This window comes from Lagopus leucura, unplaced genomic scaffold (assembly GCF_019238085.1).
Source record: "Lagopus leucura isolate 7727_CA_CO unplaced genomic scaffold, USGS_WTPT01 Super-Scaffold_73, whole genome shotgun sequence".
Classification (NCBI taxonomy): Eukaryota; Metazoa; Chordata; class Aves; order Galliformes; family Phasianidae; genus Lagopus; species Lagopus leucura.
In genome coordinates, this window is record NW_024962252.1 from 69,446,244 (window position 1) to 69,467,132 (window position 20,889).

The 20,889-nt window shown below is 37.6% G+C and overlaps 1 protein-coding gene across 5 annotated transcripts in view; it reads right to left on the reverse strand.

The window, feature by feature from the left end:
• Nucleotides 1-20,889, reverse strand: part of SMYD3 (SET and MYND domain containing 3) — a 360,402-nt gene that overhangs the window by 39,673 nt on the left and 299,840 nt on the right. For all 5 annotated transcript variants that reach the window (XR_006183097.1, XR_006183096.1, XM_042895284.1 and 2 more), the window contains 2 exons: nucleotides 7,258-7,345; nucleotides 3,724-3,898 (listed from right to left, as the gene is read on the reverse strand). Coding sequence is in view for 3 of the 5 variants with exons in the window: in XM_042895284.1 (XP_042751218.1) it covers nucleotides 3,724-3,898; nucleotides 7,258-7,345 (263 nt within the window). In the remaining 2 variants the exon portion in view is untranslated. The remainder of the gene's footprint in view (nucleotides 1-3,723; nucleotides 3,899-7,257; nucleotides 7,346-20,889) is intronic.

Here is a 20,889-nt window from a genome sequence, read left to right on the forward strand (position 1 = left end):
ATTCAAGAAAAGTGCCTCAGATTAACCAGTACTTAAGAGTCCTCTCAACTCAGTAAATGAATTACATACCACAGATAAACTTGGAGGTGTCTATTAGAAAACAGACCTGTAAGATCAGAGATTTTTAAAAGGGGGGAATTTAGACAACAAAAATCAGGTTCATTATTGCACTGCATTTGAAGAATTAAAAAGAGGTTGAGAGCCTCTTTGCAGAATATTAGGTTCTATACCTACTTTTGGCTTTTTTTTTTATTACAAAATCATGACTCATGGAAAAGTTACTATAGCAACCATTAATTTTTAATCTGCCTTCTGGTAGAAGTTCATAGATTTAGAAACTATTGTCCATCATATCTACTGAAATAAAATTCTAAATCAAAAATTCCTGACTGACACTTCATTCACACAATGAGAAATCAACTATGTTCTTAAATATATCCTGAACCCTGTTGTGACCTGCCATATTTACAGTAGTCGTTCTGGGAAGTACAAAATAGTCTGCAGTAAGCATATCCTGGTCACAGCCCTTTGCAAAATAATCTGAATTTCTGCTGATTGGGACTGCTTTCCCTGTTTCCTGAAACACGTCAATCACTGAAAAAAGGTCAGCTAAGAGAATACTGTAGAATGATGCTGGAAGGGATGATGCACACCTACTACGATGCTCGCATCTCCCCAACTTCCTCCTGCCATGAATCAAAACAGCCACATCAGCACAAGCCCTGCATTGCTGCTGATTCAGCAGAGGGAGAATGGAGAGGCGGAAGCATGAAGGGAAACAGAGGTGCATCAGAATCTCACCAGACCTGATGCCACAAGTGCCCAGAGAAGCAGCAGAGCTTCATCTCATCTGTTCTGTTTTCTAAACAAAAAAGCCCCACAGTGTCACCTAGACATTTCTTCTGTCTCTGGTTCACATACTACAACAGCTGAGGACATCTAGCAGAGTTTTATAACAGATGCATACTGCCACTGTTTCCAGTGCAAACACTGAGTACTTGATGCAAAGGGAAGAGAAAAGCAATAAAAACCCCAAGCCAAATGCCCAGAACACATGTGCCTTCTCTGCAATCAGAGGATCAAACACGAGGCTCCTTCCCCAGAGGTAAGAAAAGTGTGATGAGGGCAGTATCTCTGAAGCAGGCCCTTCATAAGCAGCAGTCAGCCCAGAGTGCAAATGTGCTGAGACACGACAAACCCATGCAACACCTCTTGCTGATACTCTTGTTATTCTGTGTTCAGAGGATTTTTGAAAGGAAGTTTATTTTTACAAGCTGCTGAGTGCTGACTCTGATGTGGGACAGCTTTTACTTACACAAATGCCTCAGTTTTTGTTAAGGCTCTTAGACAGACAGCAATTACTGTGACATTTACAAGAAAAGCGGTGTAGATACACTTGGCTTAGGCTATTCAGTGAAAGTACATCTTGTAACAAACAATGGACAGTTACGGTTCAGCACAAGAAGAGGAGGCATCTTTTCATTTTGAGAGCAACCATTCTCCCTTCCTTTGGAAGTTCTAAAAATATTTGAGAAGTCTTGAACAATGTTCCTTGGCAAATGTCATTGACGCTACCTAAAACTCAGGTGTTGGTATACACTGTGACAAATCAGTTTTATGCAGTTCAGCCATCCATTTAGCCACCAGTTGCATGAAGTGATGATTCATAAAAGGTCAGAGACTAGCAAAATAAAAACATGCATTGCAATTCAGTGCATCACACAGCACTGAAAATTAATCCTGCTGCTAAAGAAATGGAAAATGCACAATAAACAGATTACCAGAAATTAAAATTGTTTTAGACCAATTCTCCTGAGCCTTTAAGGTTGTAACAATGATTTCCTATTTATATGGACTGCTAGAAATCTCAGGTGATTCCCTGTGGAGAGAACCATGAATATGTTTTCCAGAGCTGAGGAAAGGAAAATAGATAGCTATAATGGAAGTGCAGGAGCAGCCAAGCAGTAGATTGATTCAACAGGAAAAATTCAATGCATCCCAAAAGATTTCCTAGGATTTGCTCTCCTGCTGCTTAGGGTGCAATTTGTTGTAATGAGAAACTGAGGATTTTGTTTCAGGTGTGTCAGAGCTTATCGTGATGACTTTAAGGTATATATATATAAAAAATACAAGTGAAAATCACTCTTAAATAAGCTTCTGGATGAAGGAAGAATAAGGATGAGTTCTTTAAGTTACATAAAAAGGTCAAGTACCTTGTGCAAACGGCATGTCCTAGGAGATACTAATTGAACAAAGTCAAACCCTTTCCTTCATATCCAATCTCCTGCATTAAACCGCATGAAAACTGCAGTATGATTCAGTAAGCAAAACACAGAAAGCTTTGTTACATGATCTGGTACAATCGCTCTTGGTCTCCCTGTAATCTTTGCTCACTGTAAAAAAATCCTCAATGTTCAGTTGTGAAGAACCGAGTTAACAAGTTATAAAACAAAACCCAAGAGAGAGCACTGAAAACGGGAGGCTGCTCTGCTCAGCCAGAGCTGGCACAGGGAGAAGACCAGCAGGAAATGTGTCCTGCTGCAGTAATGCACCTGTTCAGAAGGCTAAAAGGGGCATGTGTGACGTGAACTTCACCCCAAAGAAACACGAGAACTTGTTGGCACTCCTGCTCACCTGTATGAGAGGTAACAGTGACTACAAACACATCACTTCTCTGCAGTACTGGTTTAGCACAGACCACACAGATTTCTCACTAACTACATTACGGCGAAAGCTCTGAAATGCTGCATTGTTTCTCAGCTGCTGCCCAGAATTTTATGCAGAAACAGGTTTCCAGATGAAATTGCCTCAGGCAAATACTGCGTGCTGATGGCAGCCTGGTTTGATTACAGAATCTGTAAAATCTGAAATGCTGATATTCACAGCAGCATATATTGATGTACATGGAGCAGTAGAACCTAAGTGAAGAAAGGGATGCTCTAACAAATACCTTCCCCAAAAGGAACATTCATGTATGAACGACACTATATCCAGACACCCAGCTCAAGGTTATAAACAACCCAGATATTCAGAACCAAAGACTTTCAAAACAGACCTTTTAAAACAGGGCAAACACAGACTAGAGAAGGCAATACCTGCTCATCTCCACTAGAAGACCAAAGCTGCATTACAGCTCCAGGCTCCAATCAATTTCAAGATCTATTGCATGAAGTAGAATCTTCTACAGCATCCCTGAATTCCAAAGAAAGGCCATTGGACTCAGAAACTCTGCCAGCACACAGTATAGGATCAAGTACTGACAAGTTATCAAAATAACAGTGTCTTTTTCACTTTGAGCTGAAATTTCAGTTTACAAGATTGAACTTTTTTTTTTCTGCAAACTCTCTGTACAGAGCACGGTGAGAATATACATTTCAGCCAGCACTACCCGCCCAGCCTTAACACAGCTCAGTATAAAATACTGATAGCCTCACAAAACATGGTCTGAACCACAAAGCCAGATTCTGATCAGAGTGGTGGGGTAACATCTCAAGGATTTGATAATCAGTTATCATACTTTCCATTATCATTTTATTTACTCTTAGCCTGACTACGCAAGCAGAATGGAAGTTCTGCCTCATCCATTTATCTGGAAAGCGAAGCAAGATTTACAGCAAGAAGTAAAAACCACTAAACAGCATCTAGTCAGCAACCTTACCCTGCAATGAGACTCCCCAGTGCACACTCATAGCCAGAAATAGCCGAACCTGCTGCAGCTCTTACCTGTATGGTCCAAGTGTCCTGCTGCCATAAGACAAAGCTTGTTCCCAGGCTTCAAGGTTAATACAGGCATCCATGGCACAGTCCAGCAGTTTCAGCTGATAGATGTTTGTATCTGGAAGACGACTGGTATGGCTGCTCAGGAGATGTTGGCATTTTGCGAGTACCTTCTCCCACTCTATTATTGGCCATAGTCAAGGAAATATCCTTAAAGCAAAAACTCAGGTCCTAAATGTTGTTAAAAAGGAGTGGAAGCTACAGGATATTGAGATAAAAAAGCTGCCATCATTTCAGACTGCTTCCATTTCTGAAAACATACTTGTGAGTAGCAGCTTAGGTAACTGTGCTTTGTGTACACTTAGCAAAACAATTCATAAGGAGGGCAGAATTTCAGCAATAAGAGGTAAATGAAAAAAAAAAAAAAAAACCAACAAAATTACAAGATACTTTAATAGATAACAAACTAAAATTCTGTTACTTTTGTTTTAGCTGTTGAAGAATCATTATTTACTGAAGTGAATCCTTTAAATCTTACACTCAACAGCAGGAATCCTTGGAAATATGCCTTCAAAAAACGGTTCAGCAACTAAAAAAAGAAAATTAATTTTATATGTACTAAAATAATGACACACACTTTCAAGCTGCACAGGGTTTTTTTCAAATTCTCATAAATTAGAACCTTTTTTGCAATTAATCTTTTTTCTTTCTTGAAATAGTTGCAAGAAGCACTGTTTTTTTTCCATGTATTGCTGCATGCTTCCTGCAGTGGAAAAAGAAGCATCACAGTTCTGATGTCTGAGCATGGGTCGTGTTTAGGGATCTTGGCAGAGAAGACGATTTTTACCTCCAATGCTACAAGAAGATTTTTGTGTTTGGCAGAGAGGAAAAGTAAGCTGGGAACTGCATTCACATCCGTTGGATGTGCCTTATCAGAAATCACTTATTTTTATTATACTCTAAAGTGGTTTAGCCTCTCAGTTGACCAGCTTCTTCACTCTTTGACCACAGCTAAATTGAACACTGATCTTCCAAGATTTTAAATGAGTACTATCATCTGGGACCTTATGGGAGTCCCAGAATGCAAGCAGTCTGAACACTAAAAACTGTTACCGTAATAAGTGCAACAAATTAAACAAACAAGCAAGAGTTACAGTAAGAGAAGTAACAGCACTGCTTGCATCAGAGTCCTTTCTACACAATCAACTCAAGGACGTTCAGCAATTATCTTCATGACATTACTGCAAATGTTATTCGTGCCAATCCAGCAATGGATGTAAGTGCACAATGATAACCCTATGACAAAGTAATTAGTCCTTCCTGAACATGGGAATATTTACATACTTAAATTTAAGAATGTGACCAGTATGTGTCTGGGCCAGATTTATAGCATGGTTGTTACAAGGCTAAACTAATTATTTGTGAATTGCTCTCATGTCCTTGGATTGAAGGAACTAAAGGGGAAGGAATGTATTATTATAAAATTCCATGTCAACCTTTATATCTCTGAACAACATTAATGTATTCTCCACAACTGATTAGGGACAGACAATCAGAAGAATTGAGGGATATTATTTCTACTTGATACAATTTTTTTAAAAAGGTGGGAAGCTCTAACATTCCTGAAAGATTACCATTTTAGCTGATATGTAGTATTGCTCTGCTTTTATTTCTCATTACGTTGCTTCGCTCATTCACTTGCATCTAATAGCAGAAGCGTTATACCACAAAACCTGTAGAGAACAAATTTTCAGGTACATAAATTGCAAACTAGAAAATTCACTATCAACTGCCCTGGGACAAAAGGGGAAGCTGGCTATCTTAGATCTAGTCCAAGACTGGAGAAGCAGCTTTCAAGCAACTCTGCTGCTGTTGAGCAGCACACAATAATCCCCCTGTACTTGGCTTTAATATCCCAATTTTTGTGCTTAAACTGGATTTTTTGAGACAATTTTAAACACGCAGGTTGTTTCCTGTTCTCTTAACTGCAGATTAAGCATTGCAACACTCCATCAGTAGCTCTGGTTTTGGAAATGACTGCCTTTCTAAACTGTACAAACTATTCATTTAATTTGCTTAAAAAAAAAAATACATTTGCAGAAAGGAATCACAATGTGGCTCAATCAGCAAAGAAGGATTCTGTCCATGCTTGGCAACTGAACCGATGTCAAGCCCCTTCCTCATGCACTGTGCTCACTAATTCATGACAATCAGCAGTGGAACAGCGCTGTGCTGCAGTGGAATAGTTCCCATTATCTGAGAACAGAAACTGAACTGACAACAGTGGCATAATTTTTCAACCAGACCTGATAGCTTTTACTATGGTGTGTTTAATTTGTAAATATTAGCAAAATGAGCAATATTAAAGATCCTAACAAAATTCATTAGGTGCAATTTCTGCAGCAACTAAATATAAGGGCATTAAATTCTAAGGTATTTTGGCTCCTTATCAGTTGGTACCAAAATTATTTCAGTCTCACGTTGTATATTTATTATTTGAAGTCCAGGTTAAAACACGGGCCCTAAATTACAGTTGAAGATCTTGTTCACTATTGCCCATCTCAAGTCAGTGACTACAGAGAAACTCAAACCGGTTTACAGACTGTATGAGTGTAGCTTAGATGATCATTTCCCTTAGCAACAGTCCATTTGCTAGAAGACTGAGTATGTTTGGAATAGAGAGAAAATCTATTTATTTATTTACGGTTAGAGAAAAGAAATTTCGTTTCCAGTTTGGAGTACCACTGCACAAAATTGCTCTCTAAGCTGATGAAACAGAGTACTCAAAGATGTCATTCTTTCTGGCTCCAGAGATAGCCCAGGTTTCAGAAAACAGCAAGACACCTTACTACAACATAGAGAAATTCACGGTCAGCAAAATTCCATTGAATAGATGAAGATGAGAAATGGATCAATATGGACAAATTCTTCCAGAAAAAAATCTCAACTTCTCTTTTACTTATCTTTTTTGGTCTTTACTATTCACTGGAGTTTTAATTGAAATGAATGTATACGTGATGGCCATTAGGCTCCAATCCTGTTATTACATTTAATTTGCTTAATTATCACTTACTGTTATGTAAGTTATTACAATGATTCAATAATTTTTTGCAGTTACCTTGACTATGATTATGCCTTTGTTCATTGCTATGCAAGGAATGAGAACCTGAATTGTTCACCATAGGCATAATGGGACAAACAACATTTCAGTTTGAGTTTTATTCCATTTAGAAATGGATTTATATGAACACTGTGAAGGCAGATGTCTAAGTTTGAGCCAAATTATACCTTCTCCACCCTACATACCTGCTACTCCTGCCATGAAGCAGTTCCATTCCAAGAAATCAGAGACTATTATCACTTGCACAACTGGGAATATTACATGGTTTGTGTGTACTCACATCAAGCAAATTAAAATTCTTTTTAAAACAACGTAAAAGAAAAAAAATGTAGGGGAGAAATCTCAAAAGATTAACTGCTTTACTTCATGATTGTGTTCACAACAGAATGACAGACTGTCGCACATCACTGAAAGGATACCTTCTTTTGATTTTGGATATTTCACCTCATTTACAGCATCTTTGACTTCCTTCCAGGCAGGCTCTTCACCTGCCAATTTCTTGGCATCCTGGTTAAAGAAAAGTAAGCATTTGATTAGAAAAGCAGTAAATGAAAGGATACAATAATGATGAAAAGTAATCTAAAAAAAAAAAAAACAACAAAAACACACACTGACAAAAGCAAATTTGGAGAATTTGATCACTTTTTTTCTGGAAGAATACAAAAAATTAATTTTATTTTATGTTCATATTTAGCCAGTGTTTGTAAGCAAAGGAGAAGATGCAAAGGGAAGTGAATGCAGACATGGAAACATCAAATACTCAAACCAGACACCAGGTTTACAACAAGAGCTACGATCACTCAGGAAACAGAACCAGTGGCATGTGACTTTTTCTACAAAACACATTGAGAAGATCAATTTCTCTCAAAAACCCAATACCTAATACTTCACAGACTCTTAACCACACTGTAGAAGGTATTCAGCAAATAATTTTGTTTAACCACATGCTGATTATTGAGACTTCACAAGCAGAGGAAGGCTATGATTGCAAGCATGAGCTTACAGGAAATGTCTACAACTCAGAAAAAGCTGAAGTTTGGTTTTGTTTCATAATTCATTGTTATTTCTTTTTTATTCCACCCGATTATATAAACAGTTACATTTTCCTATCACTTTGTTATAAAAAAGGCAAAAATGATTAATGGTTACAGCAGAAAGGGAAATGGTTTCTCTTCCAGCTCTCTAGCAGGGACTAACTGCACCTCAGGCAAACCACTCGGAACAAATTTATTAAAGCATCCCACAGACACAGCTAAGCATCTTGAGGGATTTCCAAAAGCATCTAGCTATTCAATTTCCATTGCTATAAGCACTTAAATACCTTTAAAAATCTGGCCTTTAAGACATTGCAGTTCATTATCTCTCTCTCCTTACAAAAGGCTCTGCTACTCTCAAAAGACTTTTCTAAGTGTAAATTCAGGACTATTTTAAATACAGTTCTGAAAGATCAGCCTTCAGCAGGGATGGAGGCCTGGAGATTAATAGAGAACATGCGTTAGAACCTAACCAAGTGCTCTGTAACCAACAGATGCTCACTGTTTATGAGAGGACTGCCTTTATTTATTAAAAAGCTTGCAATCTGTCTAGAAAAGCATAATTTTCGTACTCCACTGCTCCTTATTTACCTTGAATTCAAAGCAGAAAATATTTATAGTAAGAATCAGCACTCACTTTCCCATTCAAGTTTTGCAGTTTTGTTCTTCCATGTACTCCATAAGACCCCAGACCTCTGTGTATTCCTGGGAAGATTAAATTGGGCTGCTATCAGCTGTTCCACATATCTGTATGACACAAATTACAAGCAGGGAAGCCTTACTTCAATGCCTTTGGCATGTGTACTTCCCACGCAATCAATTCTCTGATAAAAAAGCTCATCTGGAAGTAATTCTGCATGTAGCTGAATTTGCCACCAGAAGAGCATAAGGTGAACTTTAGGAGAAGCAATCATTTGTTGTAGAAATGTCAGTACAGTTAATGGACATAACAAGCTCTGTTCCTGCTTTGCAAGAAACCTACACTGATCCGTTATCTTTAGCATAACCTCTCCCAGTTTTTGAGGGAATATGTCCATTTCTGAGCTCAGCCTGCTAACATGTAGCAATCTAATTTTAAAACACCTTTGTAGATAAGTGCTGTTCACTGTTGGGATTTAAAAGATAAATCTAGATATTAATAACGATGTCTGCAAAATATCGGGTTTAAGGAGCTACATGGAAAACAAAAATTCATTGAAGTCCAAATACAATTCTCAGTGTTTCTGTAGCATGTAGTAAGCCTCACAAATAAAAACTCGGAAACAAGGGAAATGAGATGGATTTGTAAACCAAAGAAAGAAACCTATGCAACAAGTCACAGGCAAATGACTGATGCGAAGCACCAGCAGGATTTGATTTGCTCGCTGTGGGACTGATGGATGAATCAAGTTAAAACATTCATTGACAACTTTTTCAGTTGCGTTGCTTTGTCTTCTAGAATTTCATTTACAACACAAAGCAGTCCAAGGTTGGAGTTTCCTCTAACCTTTACACTAGAGCATAGGGAAAAGCAATCACAGGCTTTAAAAATATCAGGTAGAGAATAAGGAGTGACTGTTGGTCAAATAATCTTAAAACCCTCTCTGGATTCATGGGGCTTTATCCCTTTTGTAAGATGGAAGGAGCTGGGCACCTAGCCCAGCCCTGGGAAGGATTTAAGTCACAAGTTTCAAAGAGATATTTTCTTTGTTTTCAAGAAGAGGATTTTTGGGACTGGCTTATGTAAGAAAAAGCAAGACCCGGTCTTGCCTATTCTTCATCAGATATTCATATACCAAAGAAGACCTGCCCTCTCCTGAACACTCTTGTTCAAGGCACAGTGGCTGCTTCCAAACTGGCAGTCAAGTAAGAGCTGCAAGGCCACCAAAAACAACTGTCACTTCTGCCGTCCACACTAAATGACAATGGTTTCTTCTGGACACAAAATCTCTGACTAAATAATTATAGTCCACTGAGGCAGCAGCATGTAATTCTGCTCCTGGTCTCTTTTCATGATAGCTTTTAAAATATCTTTATAAGGAAACTTTATGAAACTTAATATTTTAACAGTTTAAAAGCTATGTACACCTCAAATATCTGAGCATTTCACAATAGAGAGCAGACCGCAACTTTATGATTTGCTTAATTTCTAAAAAATTTAAGTGCCAAGTACAGATGTGAATCTGAAAGAGCAATTCTGACCAACTTAAAAACCAACGAGGTTTTCTCAGGTTTTGTTTGGAGAAGGTTTCTGAAGAGATCAGACATTTAAATAGTGGCATGACATTTTAAAGTTATACTCTGAAAGCACAAATAATAACTTTCTAATTCTATTCAATAGTGCAGCAACTACTGATAGCACGTTTGTAGTAAACACATTAACTTAGAGTTTTAGACCTGGTGTCAAGACGAAAGCATTACATGATTCATGTGGACTGCATTTTACAGAATCCTAAATTTTCACCCACTTTCACTCTTGAAAATGACTTTGTTAAGAGCTATGCGAATGTGAAAGGGTCAGTGCACAGTGCTGGCCCTAATGAACTGTCACATCCAAGATTTACCTGTGACATAAGTCTCAAAAGCTCCCCTGTTCTGCCCCATGGAAAAAAAAAAAAAAAGCCAGATGCACAAATGCCAGTTCAACTATCCTGCTCAACTTGTACAAGGCTGTCCTCACCAAAAGCCGAGCTGGCAAAAGAGAAGGACTCATATTCTTTGCCATACAGCTCTGAATAGGGTGGCTGTGATATGTAGTGATTCCAAGGTTACTCCACAGAATAAAAAGTGTTCTGCTCCCAGTAAGACTGTCGAGAAGGGGTGAGCCCTAATTCAGAACAAAATGGATTTGTACATTTTATTTTTAGAATTCTGAAAGTAAAATAAGACACATTGTGGCTGCATGCCATATTGCAACTGTGAAGTACACTGTTCAGTATTAGGCAGGCTGCATTACCTCACATCATTGATAATGGCTGCTCATATGGCACTTATCTGCATGCATTACAGATTCCAGTGTCTGGAATGTCAAAAGAACTGAGGCTAGTAATACTCCAAATTGTACTGAAATATTTAACAGTCCTTCACACCATTTACGTTTAAGGACTCCACTTAGGCAAACAGATCAAGATGAAAGTTTCCCCACACCCTGCATACAATCAGTGGAAAAAAAACAAGTACATTCAGATAGTTGCATGAATATCATTTCACTAACATTGTGTAACTTAGCTACACATTATGTTTCCCCAGTAACTTAAAATGAAGCATCAAAAACTGCAGTAGGAAATTTATTACAATGACATGCTTTTAAGAAAGAGAAAATTAAAATCAACATCCATCTCAAGAAGTTTAATCTAACAAAATGAAATGGGGCTAAGATAAATTTATCCCAGCAACACCTCAGAGTTAATCAAATTTAAAGCGCAAATTTGAGAAACAAATAGAGAAACAGCTCACAGCCTCTTCTAGTTCCAAATCCAGTGTGTCAGACTCACAATTCTGCACACACACAAAAAACAGCATTTCTTTAAGAATCATATTCCACTCTTATTTACTGCAACCCATTTCTACTCATTTCTGTGATTTTTTTTAAACACGCACTTTTTAAAATTGCACTTTCAAAGACCACTGTATCTACATATTTTGTGTTACAGGGGAAGTAAAACATCTCCTCCTACTGAATACCCTGCTTGTAAATCCAATCTTAGCCTTCTCGGATAGAGCAGAATACAACATTTTTCACTTCTGTTCAGATACCCATGCTGATTCATGCGACTGAAAGTAGATATTTGGACTACTTTTCTATTCAACAGAGAAAGAGAGGCACTCTCAAGGGTGCAACTTGTGTTGTTCTAAAGCAAAGTGCTATAATATATAGGTCACTTTGAAAGTAAGGTCTCCCATTTATTTCCATGGAAACAAAAACAGATACAAAGAGCACAATAACACTATTTGGTAGAGCAAATTCTCAGCTGCAAAACACTATTTCTCAACATAGTCACCACCATTAACTAGCCTGCATGCTGTGCCCATAAAAAGCGGCACCAGCAGAGGTGATCGACTGTTGCTGTTCACCACTGCTGAAATGCACTGCCCACCTCCTCACTATGCCCACATCAACCATTTGGGCTCTATAAGCATTCAGTAAGTGTAGATGAATGGCAGTGGGTGTCATTTTTTTCCACACGGAAGAATTCAGTGGTACCCTTTTGCTTCATATGTCCTTCCATGTCAGATGCTATTCTGTCAAACTGCCCATCTGCTGCCATCTGTCACATGGCAACAAAATGTAATGAAATATTGCTGGGAAGGTTCAACCTCTACTGCCATACCACCAACCTCTGCCTCTGGCATCATGTGCCAACATAATAAAATAGGAGGCACTACTTTCAGAGCAGCCATCACACATCAGATGAATAGCAGCCAAAGAGAGTCCTTTCTTCTCCATTTTACCCACAGCAGAAAGCAAGAGTAACTAGCTCAGATGCTCTCTAGCTATCCAAGATTTGGTGAAATAAATCATAGTTTTAGAACTCCATTTCAGATGTGGGACTTGTTTCCTACCTTTACAGTGGTGACATAATTTCTTTCAAGGTCTAATTTAGTAAGCAATTTCAGTTACTCTGTATGATTTACCTGTCCTCATATATGTTTATTACTCTCTCAGTCTTTGTCAACCACAAATATAACTGGCAACGATTTTGCAATTTCTTTCAATTCATTCATGAAAATTCTGGGTACTGTAGGAACAGAGTCATTATGGACACATACTTGTTACCTGGTAAGCATTATATATAACTGATGATTATGGTGATCTGATGTTTAAGTGTGGTGTCAGAACAATCATTAGGGTGCATATGTATAAAATCCTGTAATAAGAAAAGAAAAAAGACACCAAAAAAGCTGAAAGCTTTTCAGTAGTCTTGAATCTCACAGGCCACCTCATTTTTTTCAATACTGATGACACTCACAAATCAAGTGTTATTATGAAATATTTTCCGTTTTATACGCACTCTTTGTGACAAAAAATCTAAGCTGCACTGCAGGCAGTATTTCTTTACACAAAAAGCAGCATACTTGTAGGATATTGGGTTACTCAGTCATGATTGCACAAGGGCTATCCCAGTTCTTTTCATTGCTCTTTCTCCAAACTGTTTTACAAAACCCTTGTGGGACATCCAACTTAGTAGGTCCCCACCACCGTGGGATGATTGGCTCTTTGCAGGTCCAAGACCCCAGCACCCGTGATGGAAGTTGTTCATTTCATGAGCAACAGGACCAAGCTTTGTTGTTTGTGACAGCACTGTCATTATAAACTTCCTAATTGCAGATGCTTAAAGCTTCTCACCAAAAAATTCCCACCCAAACTGCGTAAGTTACATGCAGAAATAAAAATACATTAGACCATGAGAAGAGTAATAAATGGAAGTTCACTAGTTATCAACTTACAAAAGCCAGAGGATGGCAGGAAGGGAGGAAAATGAAAGTATTAACGCTTTTGCACTGGAGAAACAGGGTTTAATGCCAGACCACCCAAAAATTCTTGGCACATTTGTAATTCCACTGTAATTTCTACTATCAGACCAAAAATTCTCATGGGTAATTTGGTTACCTGAGGAAGGATACTGTTCAGCCCAATCCATAGCAACTGTGGGGTTGGGATTTCAGACTTAGAAATTGCACATTTGTTAAGGCAATCTCTAGGCCTATCAACAATTCAACTGACAAGTGTCAGGCAAATCTACATTGTTTCTTGAGTCTACAAATGAAGATGCAACAGGTACATCAGCATGAGACACACAGGTCCAAAATTCTCAGAATATGTAGTTATTCAGACACATAATCCACAATAACAAGTACACTTAAGTTTCAGTGACGCTTAAACTCCATCAAAGTTAGTATTTGTGCAGATGACTAAACATTTTGCTGAGTTCAGTTATTCCTGCATCGAAGTTGCATTTATGCTTCAATGATTTGAAGAATTTATGCCCACTGAATAATTGATTCTACCTGAAGACATATATACTGATATGAAGTTACATATTTATTTTGAACATTCATAGGAAAACAATTTAATATTTTAACGCATGATATATCACTTGATAAAATGGTAGCTTTAGTAATTAGGTTTTTTAACATGAACTGCAATGTAAAATGACAGTATTCACTGGAGCATAAATTCACTGTTTTCTGAATGAACGGATATGAAATACACAGAATTTAGGGTTCAGAAAAACACATGCAAGGTGATCAAGATCATATACAGTTATCCGTTTACCCTATACCTCAAAATATTAGACAGATTTCAGAAGTGAAAGCGTAAATTCCTGGATGGCTATTGACTGCCTAGATCACTATCATGCTGCTTGTCTATTCAATGTCAATGCACAAATCCACATTGACTAGTCTACCAGTTTTTTGAAGATCATTAATAAAAAGATTGAATTTATTTTGTACAATTACAGCTCTTATGAGTGGATAGTACCTGGAGTTTCCTCGTGTAGAATTTTTTGCCAACAAATTTGACTGCTTCGTAGCCGAGTATCAGTTTTACAGCATCAAAGGAGAGGTATATGAATACCCTTAAAAGATGTCATACAGCATTTTAGTCATTTAAAGCACTCCTGCTCTGGAGAATTGTTAATGACTATCTAAGTTAAACTGGAGAAGCTATCCAAAGTCTTTAACAGAAGCAGCTAAAAATGCTCTGTAAAGCAAGCAATTGCTTGACACAACCTGTTTTCAGCACCTTTCTACTTGTCTGTTATCCGGATTCAATAATACTTTTTTTTTTTTTTTTTTTTTTTTTTTTTTTTGTAATTGTCGTGAAAAAAAGGAAAATGGTCATATTCCAAAGTGTGAACAGGACATCATCTAATATGACATAATGTTATGGAAACTACTATAACACCTTTGAATTATTTTCAGGGTCTTTATTTACTGTTTGAAAATCTACTGTGCAGTTGGCTCCTAGCAGCAGCTGGCTGCCGTTATTACAAGTTTATCTGTCTCAGCAATCTGTGGTGAGCAGCCACAGTGATCCAAAGCAAGGAGAGGTAGCCTAGTTTCTAAAATATATACAGAACATTAGACGTCTTGACTCACATGTAAGGAACCTGCTGGAAAAATATTATTCGGTGATACTTCAATATTGGACTTTCAATTGTCTAAAACAGTTCATAGTATCAGTAATGTATTTCTCTGTTGCCTGATAAGTACTTTGCACTATTTCTTAGTGCAAAGAGCTTAGAGAAGAGATGTACTGTTCTCCTAAAATATTTTTCCCATTCAAATGGATGGGTTTTGTCCCTCAGAAATGCGTGGTATCTCAGCACCTCATTTTTTAATATTTCTTTTGCAGGTAAGGGTTTGGGTTGGGGAGAAAAAGCTTACTTTGCATTCTGAACATGTAACCCTACCTTCATTAATGAAATACAATGTCCTAAGTAACACAGCTTCACAGCATATTTCTTCCCTATAACAAATGTCTATGTTCAAACTACCCTGTTACTTAGGCAGAAGCAGGAATCACATCAAAAGCTTTCAAAGCTCAGAAAGACTCTTTGTGCCTGAGAATGATTCAACCCTAATATACAGAGGCATTTTAAGAGTAAAAATCTAGTTGTCCAGACATTGTCAAAGAAACAGCAGAAACTTTAGTCTATGACCAACACTTGTCAGCCCTGAAACATTTTCTTATCATTTCTAAAGCAACATGATGCAGCAGCACTTTTTACTTAATGTTTGTGGTTAGGTAATCTTGTGAGTTGTGATGCACTATTCTACCATGCTCCTCAGTTCAAATCACTGTTTGCTATGTAATCAACAGCTGAGTAATATAATTTACTGAGCAATCTTGTGGAAAATAACAGGAGAACTTGCAGCAGGTCAACAATGTACACATTCCTCTGCTGTAACTCACATGGCCAGAGTGAATTCAGCCTTTTCAAGCTTGCTGCCTTTTACACACACACACACACACACACACACACACACACACACACAGTTCTGATTCATGTCTAAACTGAACTTACCAATGCAAACATTTATAATTACAGCTTCAATTATCACACTATTGTGATGTAAATTAAATTATTGGCAAGAAATTGATCCAGCACATTGCTTACCACAGCAATTTTTCATTCCAAAGCAGCCTGTCTGTATCTTTACAATCTCAAAAGTTATAGACTTCCTTGCTATTCACATGAGCTCATTGCTCTTGCTTTAATAGACCTTAGAGGATATTAATTAAGGACTGGAATTGATTTAGGCACTGAAAGGACTGTTTTTGCCTTTGTCTATCTACAGGCAAGATATCTGATATAAACAACAACAATTTAGCATTGTTTTAATTACTGCTAAGTATAGCTAGCCAATGACTGACAAATACCTCATGATTCAAAAATAACTTTTTACTTACGTTTCATTTTCATTGCAATGTTTGCTACATACTTATTGCAAAAAGAAAAAAAAAAATCAGTGAACCATAAAACCATATGCTATTTGAAATTAACTTAGAAAATTGTTGATAAAGAACCTGTTTCTACCTTGGTTTTTATCTACATCGGTGTGATTCAAAATGTTTGTTACCTTTACTGTTGATATTTGGTGCTTAAAAAGTAATGTTTCCTGCATGTCTATGTGTTTAGTCATTCATTCCTTCACAGAAAAGGACTTAGAGTACATCCATATAACTGAGGAAAAAGAGGTATTTTCACTCACTTTCCCTTCCATTCCTTTCTTTTTTAAATTCATATCCCAGTACTTACATGACATGCTTAGGAAATTAAAACCTACTGCATATCAATTATTAAAAACTACTGTATTTTTTGAACTAAAAACTATTGTTTTTCAATTATAACATCTACTTCATGGGACTTATGAAGATCAGTATCAATATTTTTCTGCTAAATGTGACCAATGCTTTTCACTGTCGTTTAAAATTATCTAAAAGCAAAATGATTCATGGAGATAATTGATTTGCTAAGTGTTCTAGCAAATGAGTGACTCAGATTCCTTTTTGTTCTGTCCAGAAACTCGAAAGAAAAAAATCTCTGAAACCATCTCTACGCACCCCCAACTTCTATTTGTCACAGGAAATTGGAAATTTTATCCTCTTTATGGGAACACTGAGAGATTAAGAGTTCAGAGGCTCTTGACTCCAACATCTTGTGAGGACAAAATGTCTTGGGTTTCTTGCCCTCTGCCAGAGGGTCCACAGAAACATGAACAAATAAATAGTAAGAATATCAAATTGAAAGAGGAGATGTGCTGATTTTTAACAAATACAAGGAAAAAAAACATTGGAGAGTCATTTCAATTGTGTAAAAAGTAACAAAACACTCCAGAGAAAACACCTTGAACAGTACTACAGATCTAAGATGAAAGGAATTGATACACAGATCAAGAGAAAAAACATCCCCTAGGTCCTACTGATATTAGAAATCACCTTTACAGGTGCACATACAAAAGGTATTATAGCATCCTCATTGAAAGAGAACTCAAGGTTTGTCTCACAGTGAGATTTTAGGAATCCCAATGAGATAAAAAAGTTTTCAGGCTGCTATATTCAGGGCACAACAACGTCTCTTCACCATATTTCTGGGCAGTAATACATTGTCCAGTAACAGTACATTAACCATATATTTAACTTCCCTGAGCAAAGTTAACTTCCCATGTCAAGTATCATATGCAGAAACTTTAGATGCATTAATTTGACGGAAAAGGTGTTTGGAATATGATTTGTCTGATTTCATAGAATCATAGAATGGTTTGGGTTGGGAGAGACCTTTAACATCATCTAGTTTCAACCCCCTGCTATAGGCAGGGACACCTCCATTTAGACCAGGTTGCTCAAAGCTCCACCCAGCCTGGCCTTGAATGCTTCCAGTGAGGGGGCATTCATAACCTCACTGGGCAACCTGTTCCAGAGTCTCACCATCCACACAGTAAAGAATTTCTTTCTAATATCTAGTCTAAATCTACCCTCTTCCAGTTTAAAGCCATTTCTCCTTCTCTTCTTTACATGCCTTTATAAAAATTCATTCCCCAGCCTTCCTGCAGGCCCCCTTCAGGTACTGGAAGGCTGCTGTCAGGTCCTCCCAGAGCCTTTTCTTCTCCAGACTGAAGAACCTGAGCTCTCTCATACTGTCCTTGCAGAGGAGGTGCTCCAGCCCTCTGATCTTATTTGTGGCTTTTGTCTGATCTAGTTTTATGTTATAAATTACTGCTGTTTCTCTCAGCATATTCTATCTTCTTTAAGCTCATTTTGAAGTGCTTATCCAGAATGAGACGTTTCTTATTTCTATTTATCTTACAAGCAGAATTGAAAAAGTGAATGCTAGATGAATGATACCATTGGAAAAAGAGAAAACAAAAAACCTAACAATAATTAGTTCTAATGACAGTTCCAAATAAGCTGGACCTTTGGAAAGGAGAATACTAGTTGGGCACTGAAACGTGGATGCTGTAGTGAGTAGCAGCAATGGAAGCAGATTCCCTTCCCTTAGCGATAGAATATTTCTGCTTAAGACATCTGCCAAAAGATTTATATTTCCACTTAGATGGCTGTGCTTGAAAAGAATGAAGTTCTGCTCCCCTCAGATGAGCAGAAAGCTGGACTACTTGGCCCCCCAAGTCTCTAACTCTTATGTTGGCTCCAAACACAAAACTGTTGGCCCAAATTGATTCTGGTTTCTCTATTGAGGGTGCCCCCCCCAAAAAAAAGGAGACTGCAGACAGCTCTGAGCTCCAGTTTATTTCTATGAACAGCAGTATCTTTTCCATGACCTTTGACAATCTAAGCAAGCTCCAGCTGCTGCTGCCAAGTCATGACCAGAGTACAGTCCTGAAGCAACCAGGAGAGGTAAGTTGTCACGGAAAAATGATCACAGACCATTTGTCACTGTCTGACATTGTTTGTGGGACTGCCTTTTGATGGGGAAACAATTAAAATTTTGAAAGATGGAAGAAGCCTCAGAAGTCGGGTATGAAATGTTAAGAGGCTGGAGGTTAACAAAGGCTGGATGCCTTTGTTAACAAACAAGAGAGTCCAGAAACAGTTGCCTTGGTTTTTAGTGGCATTTTTGGCACTAGAAAAAAACCAAATCATTTGTCCTTGGCTGTTATGAAGCATGAAGAAAGTAAGATCCCTGAAAGGGAACAGAAGACTCTAAGACTGATGGATTTCAGGATTTGATCCAGGATTTACTTCATTACCAAATGTCTTGCCAGAAGGAAGGAACAGTTAATCAGCCAACTACCTATGGAAAGAATTAACATTGTGTTTTAGTGGGCAGCTAATTACTGCCACTGGCAATACTAATGTTCAGCAGAAAGGGTGGGTGGGTGAAATATGGTAGAGCTGATTTGACTTCCAGATGTAGTTTGCTTTAAAGGCAGTTCTAGTGGGAAACAAACAAAAAGACGAGGAATGAACAGAGTATTTGCAAAATAAGGTATCCTACTTTGTAAGATAACCCTATCTTTTGCTAGCAAGTCTATTAAATGAGCTTTTTGTTGGAACAAAGTCCTGATCTGTTGCTTTTTGTTTCTTTTATTCAACATACCCTTAAATAGGAAGTGCCTTAGAACAATCATTAGAGATACAGATGCTCCCTCTTTACTCTGTTTTGATCAAAGGGTTTTATGTTCAGTTATCTGAACAAGCAGACTTGTTTTCAACAATCTCGCTTACTCTTTGCTTCCTAGACTTTATTTTGCAAATCAATCTGGAGATCTCATCTTTCATATTATACTTGGAAAAGTGAAAATGTAAACACCTGAAAATAAATGAATGTTGCAGAAGATGAGAAACAAACTTCTGTAACTTGGCAACACAGCCAATTAAAATGGCAATTCTTATCACACTATTTTATATTTCCTGTATCCTAAATATAAATTCTCAGAGGGAAGGGAGTAGAAATCTCAAATGAAGCCTTCATATGCTAATTCACAACAGTCAATACTGCTGTTTTCTATAGAACCATAGAATTACTCAGGTTGGAAAAGACCTTAAAAATCACCAAGTTCAACCACAACCTAACCATACTACCCTAAGTCTGACAACCCCCCACTAAATCATGTCCCTGAGCACCACATCCAAATGGTTTTTAAACACATCCAGAGATGGTGACTCAACCACCTCCCTGGGGAGCCTATTCCAGTGCTTAACAACCCTTTCTGTAAAGAAGTTTTTCCTGATATCCAACCTAAACCTCCTCTGGCACATCTTGAGGACATTTCCCCTCATCCTGTCACCTGCCACCAGTGAGAAGAGACAAGCCCCATTCTTGCTTCAATCATTTTTCAGGTATTTCAAGAGAGAAATATGGTCTCCATTCTGCCTCCTCTTTCCCATGCAACAATTCCCCTGTGATTTAAGCACATTCTTCAACATGATTGTTGACTTGAAACATAAAGGTAAAAAACCATATTCAAATTACTCTCAGAAACCTCTGAGACGAGTCAACCATGGGTATATGTTCTACAAAAAAATTTGATTGAGTGAGTTAAAGGACCACTTACATTTAATGACAATCATAAACTACAGTTTCATTATTTCTCAGGATATTAAAAAAAAAAAAAAAAAAAAGTCAAAAATCTAGTAGCTTCAGGAGCTTGTTCAGTGCTTTTATAAAAAAGTTGGTGAGTGCATGGAAGAGTAATACCAGCTAAAGAATTGCAGATGACATTTTCGTATGGAAGCAGATGGTTTGGCTACTGTTCAGATGACCTAATTCTGAGAATCTTCAAGTTGGAAAGTAGACTTGTGATGCTCTGTACCAAAACTCAGTGTGCAACACGACTGAATGCTAAGCAGAGCAATAAACTGATTAAAGGAATAAAGTACTTACTGGCATTATGTTATTATTAGCTTTGGCAAGTATCAAACACTGGCCAAACGTAAAAATGATTCAAATTCATTGCTTTTGACCTTGTAATAAATAAAAGCATTCCAAAAACCAAGCTAGACTAAAATATTAAATCCTGGCTCCCAAGGAGAAAGACAACTCATAGTGAAGTGATTCTATAAGCACA